Below are 10,963 nucleotides of genomic sequence, written 5' to 3'. Positions count from 1 at the left end.
CTTATTTCAATTTAGGCTGTTGATATGACCATGTTATATAGATCATAGTTTGGGAAGGTAAAAAAAAATTCTTTTGTGGGTAAAATTTGCTATTGATATAAAACAAGTACATTAATAGATATTTTGACTAATGAATAATTTGATTATTGGCTGAAGCACTGATATTTATATTTATTGTTAATTAATTTTATTTAGATATTTTTAAGAATTAAATTAATTTTATTTTTAGTAAATAAAATATTTAAAATTAAATTTTTTATTTGAAAGTTATTTTTATATTTTTTATGATACCATTATTTGAATGTGTTTTTTTTAAAGACTAATTTTAATTTTACAAAAAATTTAGATTATTTTTATTTGAATTATATTTTATGATCAATTTTTTATTTTTAAAAAGATCAACATATAACATATATACTCACGATAAATAACCTGTTATACATATTTTATATTCTTAAAGTAGAAAGTTTTAATACTACGTTATTTCCCATTAAAAGATGAAAACACACAAAGAGTTAATTTTTTAAGATAACCTTTTTCCTCGTTTTAGTTACTTTTGGTGAAAGAGTTAAATAATTTTAATATAGTGGTATGATATTAATGGATCATGTCGACGTGGGTATATTGTCTAAATTCAGATTAATTTCTCTTTAAATAATAATAATAATAATAATATATACCTATATATCTATACCTTATATATAAATTACTTTCTCTATTATAACACTTTTTTTTTTATAATTTTTTTATTGTAACTTTATTTAATATATTTTATTTTATTAATATAATTGAATATTTTATCATTTCATATGAATTACTTAAAAAATAAAATTAATTTTTAAATTTTTAAATTAATATTAATGTATAATTTTTATATGATTCTCCACTCTTCCTTAGTTTCTTATTTTAACTCTCCTCCTTATTTTAAGACAAAAAAAAACATTCTTAAACATTTTGATACTAAATCTGAGTGTATAAAATAAAATAACCTCTACTTTTAATCATTTTCTATGTTCTATTTTTCGTTTTTCAATTTTAACACATCCAAAATTATTTTTATATATATGTTAGATTTTTATTATCATAAAAATTAAAATATGAATACATACCTCTAATAATAATAAAACCGACCGTAAAAGTTTTATGTTACTGTAAAAAAATATTAGTATTAAAATTATGGGCAGAATGAACAAATCTTAAATTTAAATATATTTTTAATCTTTAAAATAAAGATAAATTCAATTTTAGTCTTTTAAATTTAAAATTCAATTCTTAGTCGTTGGCGTTTAAATATTCATTTTAACTTTTTAAATTAAAAACTATATGTTTAATATTTAAATATAGAATTTAAATGGCTAAAATAAATTTTTAAAACTGAATTTAATCTTTAAACATTAAATTTAAGAGGTTGAAAAGAACTTTCGAATATGTTATACTTTGATGGAGAGTTATTTTTTGAAGTTAACTCTTGCACATAATAAAGGTCAGATTCTTTGCAATTTAATAAAAAAGTTTGTATTTTTATAGTGAAAGAGTAAAGAGATTACGTGAAAGTATGAATCTGTGTGTGGAAGTTGAACAAGAAGCGAAGCAATCGTGGAACCCCAAAACGCGGCGTTTTCAACGGTCACGACACGAACATGGCATCATCTTCCTCGGAGGACCAGAATCCACATCATATACCCATCAAAATAATCAGCGACGACGAAATGGCTCTCATTGAAGCTGCTTTCGCTTTCGCTTCCACTCGTTCTTGCTCCGCAATTCGTTCTTCTTCTTCTTCTTCAAAATCACCCCTTCACAATAATGCGTTATCCATCACCATTGCGTCCAAAAGAAGGTTATCGAGTGGCAGTGATATTGAGGACTTACCAACCCGCAAGAAAAAGCACCCTCTTCCTGATTCCTTTCTTCACCGCTTCAGGAACAAACGGGCTTTGTCCATCACGGATCTTACTTCTACGGTATCAATTTTTGTTTTTTCTAACTGGGTTTTCGGCATCATGAATTTTCTGTGTTTTGAAGAATTGGGTTACTGTGTATTTATTATTGAAAGTTGTGTGATAGGAATGGTGCCAGAAACAAGTGGAGTTTTCTCTCCTTCTTGGAGGGCGAAAGGTTAATCAAGCAATGAGAGCAGGCATTGCTCGCCATGCAAAGCTTGAAGAAGAGGTCATATCATATCTCCTTTGTTTCATCATTCATTCAACTTCTTACATTACATTCTCTCCTCTTTTACTTCTTAATGTAATTAAGAAGAATTCAAGGGCATGTGTGGTATGCTTCTGTGTAGACACTTCCAGAACAAGGAAAAGGAAATAAGTTTCTTCCTGAAATTACTAAAATTATCTTTCTATACATGAAATAGTTTGTGTAAACTTTAGTATTTAGCTTTTTCAGAAAACTTACTTTTTAATTTATAAAAATGTTTATTTTTTGTTGTAAAAAATCTTTTTTCACTGATATGTATTCTAATTAAATTCTAGCATAAATATTTTAATCGATTCAATCCTTAGTCAGCCTTTTTTAAGTAATTAAAGTCCTCAAAAGTTGAAGCCTTGTGAGATGTATCTACATGTGGTGGATGTTGTCCTACGTTTTTGAGTATTTGAAATTTGTTGATACTGTTATGGGCATTCAATCATTTGATGGTATTGTCTTATTTTGTGAGCAATTATTGCATGAGGTTCCCATTAGGCACTGTCAATAAAACACTCCAGATAAGTTTTGTTTGGATGCTATCTTTATCTTTTTATTAGTTATATGTAGTAGTCATTATGTGCTCACTGTATAACTGTCGTGTTTTTGTATTTCTAGTATTTAAACTTCAAGTGCTTCTTCAAATAATTTGGCTCTTAAAATTAGTAGTGCAGGTTTTAAAACGGCTGGAAGTGAAGGTCAAATACAAAGAAGATTTGTGGGCACTGAAGTTTCTTAATTTTATAAATGGTGTAAATCAATTATTATTTGAAGGATTGACTCGTGAACTGCCACTGTAAGTTGATGACCATTTTAAGAGTTAATCTTCAGGTTCTCATTAGTTTTGATAAAGGTTGTGTTGTGAACGTGTAGTTCTAACTGATTGCGAAGTCTCTAAAAAAAATAGGATATTACCTGTCTTATCACTTCTTATGTTCTGCGACTTAGAATTTGAAACATCTTCTGACTCTTTCAGTAGTTATGTACAGTAGAAAACTTGGTTTAGGTTCCTAATGAAATTTCTTTAAGTTGTTAGTATTTATTTAGTTATGAATTCAACCATGCTCCATTTTTTTTTTTGGTTTCAACGCATTGAATTGGCAAATCTGGTGTCACATTTTGTAGCCAATAAAGCTTTTAATGTACTCATTACAGTTTATTAAGATCTGGTGTCATATTTTATAGCAAATATTTTTTTTTAATGTAACTGGTTACAGTTTAGATTTCAAAGAAATGATAGATTTTACTTGAAATTTACTCAACCCTGTTGGTGGGATTTGGAGCAGTTCTGATGGACTATTCTTCTGATATCAGAGTAGGCTTTGTAGAAGGTACATGGATGGTGGGAGTGCTTGATGAGATTCGGATTCCATTAGAAGAAAATGATAATAATCCAATAATAATTGACACAAAGACTCGCGCTCGAGATACGCTTCCTAGTGAACCACAACGACGAAATGGAAGGTTTGCTTATTCTTCTACCATTTTATTTCATTCTGTTGGATGTGAAATTGCATCCTATTGCATTGGATTGAATCCTTATGATTTTCTTTATTTTGGCAGGCTACAATTGATGTGCTACAAGTATTTGTGGGACAATTTGGTTGCTGATAATTTTCCTTCAAATTCTTTTTTCACTTATTTTGGCTTAAACCCTCAACATAATCTATGTGAAGATCTAAAAGTGTTAAGTGCTGACTCTGGATTTTCTGCTTCAGTAAGTGCTTGATTATAATGTATTTGGGTGTTATCTCTAAGGAAGATGCAATATAAATTTTTTCCGTCGAGTGTTTAGTTTTTTCCCGCAATCAGAAAGTGATTTTTTTACACTGAAAATATTCTGCTATGAAAATTTTACATTAAGTATTTTGTTTTATCGACACTCGTAAGTGATTTTTTTACACCAAGAAATACTCTGCTATAAAAGTTTCAGCTAAATAGCAGTTGCAGCATGGCTTTTACATATTTTCTCATGATTTTGTTATTGGCAAATGCAGACCTTGGATGATGTGGTGAGATATTACAGAAATACATGTAGGATGCTGGCTCCTGCTCATGATCAGCTCTTGTTGAGGTATGCGACTCCAAGCCAAGAGCTTATTTGCTTAATTTTTATATTTTGATTGTCAGTTGTTCTGGACAATAACAGGACCTCATAATAGCTTTCAATAAATATGATTTTTAAGTGGAATATTTATAGTATTCACCACTCTCAAATTTAAAAGTGACTTACTAAACACATAAATGCACACACATTCACAGCAATAATTGCTTATTTTGAGTAAAAAACTTGAAATTTTGACCCAATTTAGCGGTCATGTTGTTTGCAGTACAAGAGCCCTTATTAACATGGTTGTGTTTGCTCTATGTCAGATATGAGTATCAGAAAGATCATTCACTGCTTGGTGAAGATAAATTCACATATGATCATGACTGGCTGAAGGATCAAATTCGCTCATGTCTCGAGTTTTGGCTTGGAGATCAAGAAGCCACTTACACTCCTGAAGAGGAACGCTGGAAATGTCGTTACTGTCAATTTGCTGCCATCTGTCCTGCATACAATGATGGTAAAGGAACGATGGCACCTAACAGCAATGATTTAAACATCAAAGAAGGCTAGATATCCGAATGCCAACTCTCTAATGTTATTGTTAGCTCTGCATCAATAAGGGTGGAAGCCTTCCATTATTAGGAAAAGCTTGATATTTTATCAGAGCTTGCCATTAGCCTAAGTAGGTTAACCGTAGGCATTATTTTATTCACCCATAAGAATACACTGTTGTTGTAAGTTGTAACCACATGTCAATTACTTTGGCAGCTATCTATTACATTCTCATCTTGTATAAAATAGAAAATTGGTTTTTAATTGGAACATCACTATAAGTATAGTATTCATCCTTTCAATTTTCAAAGGAAAATCCTATTTAATTCTAACATGGTTGTCATGTATCTGAGAAGGAATTTTGTTAACCACTGGTTTACCACTACTGAAGGCATAAAGAAAGTTAGACCGAAACATCGATTAGAAGTAAAGGGAGAGACCTCGGAATCAAGCAACATTACGGAGAAATTAAGCTTGTCTTTTAAGCATATTAACTACAATTCGATTTCTTACGGTATATCAAAACAACTTTAATAAAATGGAAGCTGCAGCAGTAAACTCTACCTTTTGGTTGTCAATTAGGTAGTGAAACGACAGACATTGAATGAGTGAATTCAGATCGCTCAAAACCTGACTCTGGTACATTGCCAATATGCAGCACAGACCAGAAGGTCCCAAAATATGAAAAAGAAAAAGAAAAAAAAAACCAAGAGAACAATACTTTTTGTATTGATTTTTACCAAGTTGCGACAGGAAATACAGTCCCGCTAGAAAAATAGAACTAAATTATTATTTTGACATAATAGATTATGCTTTTCACTACAAAAAGTTTAAAGCTTTTGAACAAAAACCTCTGAAGAAACCAATATGATCCAAAAATCGAATAAAAAAGATTTTTTTGACTGAGCTATTAAAGCTTACACCGCCATTATCAGTTGCCATAACGTACATTAATTAGAAAGAATACTTCCAACTTTGAGCTTGTCAGCAGCTAAGACATACGAGACAGGAACCACCTGTTTTGTTGAGTCATGCGAAATTTCTACATCAATTTTGTTGCCTCCCTCGTCAATAGATTGATCATCTTTATGTTCCACCTCGATTAGCTTGTGCTTGGTCATTCCAGTGTACATCTTTCTTCTGACTTCCTTTCGTGCTTCCCTTTCAGACAGTTTCAAATCTTTAAAGTCCTGCTCAAGCTTCACTTCAGCCTCAGGTGAAAAGAATACAACCTCCTTTTGGCCGAGCTCTTCATACAATTTCTCAATTTTTGCCTTCCAGAGAATGCCCATTTCAGTGTCCATCTTGTGATAAGGAGTTTTCAGCAAGTACTCATCAATCCCACCTGCCTTGTCTATGCATCGGATGGCATGGGTGGTGACCTTAACACGAACATGACGATCTAGGATATAGCTGAAGAGCCGCTTTTCCTGGACATTAGGTTTCCAAGTTCTCCTTGTCCTGTCAAAAGCATTAGAGAAACCAACAGACAACACTTAAAGTTCTGAACCATGTTGGGATCACCAAACAACAAAGAGATTCAACCTACAACTATCGTGCGAGAGATATTGCACATATTACAAAAAGAACTTTTGCATTCCATATTCGGTGTGGCAAATATAAGCTACTGTTAACAGGACATTTAGTTCCAAACATAATTAGTAATAACCACCAAGACATCACTAATTTCATTATATCCCAGACTAAAGAATTTTGAAGACCAAGTTTCCAAGAATGGTACTGGATGTAAACAATGACAGGAACAGGTAAATGATAAGTACATTATAGAACTCAATCAGAATTATAATCACTGAAAAAAGGGTCCACAAAGAAAATTTGTCCCATGTTGGCTCCATGGAGAGTTCAAGAAATTGACAGTTTAAACTAATGATAGCAAACTGCCCCCATGGAAAATGGAATTTCCGCAATTTAACATGCATCAGATTCCAATCACTAAACAAGAGCAGATGCAACTTGCAAATCAATCATCTCTCTTTTACCCATCCAACTTTTTGGAACCCAAAGATGATTAGCTCGTTACTCTTCCAATTTTTAATCTAGAACGTTATCCTTCATTTATACTGTTGAAAATTTTAACAAAGAAGGGGTTATGCTATTGAAGCAGAAAAACAGAAAAATAAGGAAAAACAGAGAGATTAGTCTAGTGACTGCCTCTTCTAGCAAAAGCAGCCACCTACTGAGCTGGGGGATGCAAGGAAGCTGGCCTCCCACGCAAAGAATAGAGGATTGGAAAAACACTTCAAGTCTAGGGTTTAGGGTTCAATATAGCTCGGAATATATAACATTGACTATTGTCATAGTACTTACTTAAGCACTATACACAACAGATATAATCATAGGCACACAATTAACAACATGCTCATCATGATGGATGCAAATAAGTTGACTAACCAGTTACTGAAAAGCACAATAAGTTTTACATTGCACAACAGCTAAAGTTGAGCAAAATGCAACAGCAGTTTCTGTTGTGCCCTAGTCAGAGAAATTTTCAGGCAGTGAGATTTTCAGGGACAGGAATATTTTCACGGCTCTACTTTGCTGCAGATTCTGAGGATCCTACCTCCTTTGAGGTATTGAAACTAGAAAGACACTGGAAAGCTGCATTTGTATCAATGCTTTAGCTTTTGTCGTTAATATAATTAGGATATCTTATCCTCTATATCTTTGAATCTCCTCCCCTTAAAACTATTTTATTCTTTTACCTAGAAACAGCTTCTTCCAAAACATCAACCTTACATTTGACTTCTTCAACTGGAGCTGTCCCCTCTCCCATAGAGTTCCCATCACAACATGAAATGTAGAATTTATTACTTCAATGGGGGGAGGGATATCTTCAGAAATTGATGGAGTTAGAGCAAAATTAACTAGAAGTTGGCCTTTGAACTGAAACAAACTAGAACCATAACCATTCAATCCATATTATTCAACCAGCACGACTATTAAACAACAGAAACCGAAAACATAGATCTAACACCAGAGGCTATAACACGAAACTTTCCACCATGACACGTACCAGAAGCAACTAACACCAAAATAAAAAAAATAGACGAAGTAGTGGATACAAACTTGTTACCGCCATCTTCACTGACACGATTCCCAAACTGAATGTGTCGCCCGGCAAAGAGACCGCGTTTGGCGCGATTCATCACAACCTTGCTTCGAGGCATGCATTTCTCCAACGATTCCTTTTCTCTTCGACTCAAACCATTCTCTCCCACCGTCTTCAGAACTTTCTTCATCATCTCTCTCCCTCTGAACGCCATTTTCCCTATCACTCTGCACCGATAAAACACTTTACTCAGATTGAAAAGCTTAGAAGATAAACCACACGAATTGCGCGAGAGTGTTTTCGATTAACGGAATTTTAAATTCAGTTATTCGAGAAACTTCGAGAATAGCGTTCGCAAAGAAACGAGGAACCAAAAGAATGGGAAATAGCGGATTAACGTGATTGGTCGCTGAACAGAGTGCCGCCGCCGTCACCACCGAGCGCCACCACCGTTACTTGGAGTGTTGTTGGACAGAGCAGAAGAAGGAAAAGAATGTAACCTGGGCAGAAACGGCACCGTATTAAGGCAAGTTTTTTCATACCCGGCCCAACCCGCTACACCGAATCTGCACCCGAGTGGAGTGAAAAGTAAAATAAAAAAATAACATATTAAGATGAGTTAAAAAGTAATATATTTACGTAGACCAAAATTGAAAGGTAACATTAGAACAATTTAGATAAAAGATGACTTGTGCTTATTTTCCATAACCAATATTCAACAACTAAATATTAATATTAAATAATTTAAGTAATTTTGATTAAATTTTAAATATCTCACAAAACTAAATATTTTTAGTTAAATGTGTATTAAGAATTTTGTTGTATTATTTTTTTATTTTTTGAAGTATTTTACCATTTGGTTGCTTTGCCTAAACAATATGCTTGTTACTTTTATGTGTGTTATGGGTCTAACTCGTTAATCAATTCGTTTCTTTTTTCTTTCAATCGATTCTAATTTACAAAAAAAATACGTAAATTGGTTAATAAATCAAATAAATTAAGGATCAAAAGAAAAATCGATTGATAAGTTGAAGATGAAAGTCGCGTTATGCTCAAGAAAAATCAAATAAAAAGATATTTACACACAAAGAATAAAAAATAAAAATTTAGAGGACTCAATTTTATGAGATATTTAAAACTTAATTAAGTTATTTAAATATATAATAAAGATTGAAATAAAAAATTAAAATAAAAAATAATATTTAAATAACTATTGTGATTTTTCTTAATATAAACATTATCAAATAATAAAAAGGAATAAATTATAGACGAGTCTGTTTGTGTCTATTTTTCTAAAAAAAGATTTATTTAATTAACTAATTGCATTTCTATTTTTTTATCTATTTTCCTAATTTATTTATTATAAAAATTTCTTACATTAATAAGATTTTTTTCTTCTTAAATAAGTAATTATTTATCTAAAAAACTTGTAGTAAATTTAAATAAATTCATCTTATGTTTATTCAAAACTAAATGAGTGAATGAATCCAACGTACATAAACTCTTGTGTTGAACAACCAAAAATTAATAAAAGAAAGTTTCACTAAGAAAACATATTTCACAATGCAATTTTTTTAAATAATTTATCATAATATATCTCAAATTTATCCTTTTCAATGATCATTATCTTTATTTATCAATTGATATGATGTTTAAATAATTACAAATATCATCTCTACGAAGGACGACCTTTGTCCGTTGCAAAACTCTTGCATGGAAGTCATTAACTGAATTATCAGCTCGAGGAACCTATTTATGCATGATTTATGCATCAATAAAAAAAAATTACATAAGTTAAATAGAAAAACGATCAAGTTCGACTGAGATTAGAAAAAACTAACATATTCTGGAAGACCGTCTAAAGTTGAGACAACATGTACATGCCCACCAGCTTCCGTGTAGAAAATTTTCTTGAAAAATGATATAAAAAAGAGTAAATTTCTTGCTCTTCAGCACTCGGGGTGAGGCCACTCCCTAAACTTGGAAGAATTCCTAGTCTAAAACATAGAAAACCTCAACCAACCAACTTCATCAAAGAAGAACTTCATGCCCTCGGGTGGGATGAAAATTTTGAAAAAACTACCCTTGAAGTTCTTATAAGAGGTGGTGAAGGAATTGAAAAGAACATTACCCAACTGACCGATAAGTGAATGCCACAGAACAGGCTCAGCCGAGTGAAAGGTGTAATAGCTAAGAAGGTGACAGGAGTGGGACACAGACGAAATGCATCAGATATAACACGAAAAGCTTGGATAGACGCCTAGGTGTTTGAGTGAGCCACGTTGAACGTCTGAAAAACGCCCATCGTGAAATTGTCAAAGAAAAGATAAACGTGTAAGTTAGAAAACAAACAAAAGTACATATAGAAGAAGGGACGTTCAAAAGAAGACTGAGCCATACATATAGTATCAATCGGCTGGCAAGGCTCAACAGTCATGATACCATGGATGACATCTGACTTCAAAATCAGAATCCTCCCCAAAAAATCAGAAACAGAAGTCTCGCTCAAGAAGAAGGATAGACACCTTTGGATCCTTTTAATATATACAATACACATTTATTTCAAGTACTTTAAATTTTTAAGAAAATTATTTTTTAAATAATTGATATTTAAATGGCTTTGATAGAAATCAAGATAAACCATGAGTTATAAAAAGATTGAAATATATTGTAAGTTCCATGAATTTTTTTTGTTTTTATAAAAAATGGATTCAATTAATTAAAATAGAAAAGATTGCATAACATTTTGAATAAGATGCAAAATCTTATTAAAAATATCCCTGTAATTTTTAAAAACTTTAGCAAAGTTGTTATGCAGAATTCTTGTTGGAAATATTAAAATTTCATTAAAAATTCCGAAGAGAAACTTACGCAACTGGCATTATTGTCGTGTGGAACCCATCGAAATCCCAGTTACTTTGTACATCTATCTGAATATAAACACGGTAAAATATAAGTTTGAAATATTACTTGCAACCTTCACCGTGCATTAATTTTGCAGTAAATGCAAATCGCTGCAGAGATCCACTGAATAGTATAGAAAGTGAAAATCACATTTTTTTTAAAGATAACAATAAACCAATCTGTAAATG

General features: G+C 31.8%; 2 protein-coding genes across 2 annotated transcripts; one reads left to right on the top strand and one right to left on the bottom strand.

Annotated features, from left to right (window-relative positions):
- Positions 1-1,427: 1,427 nt before the first annotated feature.
- LOC137827763 (exonuclease V, chloroplastic) lies at positions 1,428-5,065 on the top strand. The gene is made up of 7 exons (XM_068634074.1): positions 1,428-1,964; positions 2,068-2,172; positions 2,874-2,995; positions 3,514-3,663; positions 3,763-3,916; positions 4,197-4,273; positions 4,573-5,065. The coding sequence occupies exons 1-7, from the start codon at positions 1,641-1,643 to the stop codon at positions 4,817-4,819; spliced, it is 1,179 nt and encodes a 392-aa protein (XP_068490175.1). The 5' UTR covers positions 1,428-1,640; the 3' UTR covers positions 4,820-5,065.
- A 443-nt stretch (positions 5,066-5,508) lies between these two features.
- Positions 5,509-8,450, bottom strand: LOC137827771 (uncharacterized). Its single transcript, XM_068634088.1, has 3 exons — positions 8,270-8,450; positions 7,889-8,098; positions 5,509-6,262 (listed from the first exon to the last, which is right to left on the bottom strand). Exons 2-3 carry the CDS (start codon positions 8,083-8,085, stop codon positions 5,752-5,754), a joined length of 708 nt encoding a protein of 235 aa, XP_068490189.1. The 5' UTR covers positions 8,086-8,098; positions 8,270-8,450; the 3' UTR covers positions 5,509-5,751.
- Positions 8,451-10,963: the final 2,513 nt, after the last annotated feature.

Source organism: Phaseolus vulgaris, chromosome 11 (genome assembly GCF_000499845.2).
Source record: "Phaseolus vulgaris cultivar G19833 chromosome 11, P. vulgaris v2.0, whole genome shotgun sequence".
NCBI classification, from domain to species: domain Eukaryota; kingdom Viridiplantae; phylum Streptophyta; class Magnoliopsida; order Fabales; family Fabaceae; genus Phaseolus; species Phaseolus vulgaris.
The sequence above is the reverse complement of the archived record's forward strand: the minus strand, read 5'-3'. Positions and strand labels throughout refer to the sequence as shown.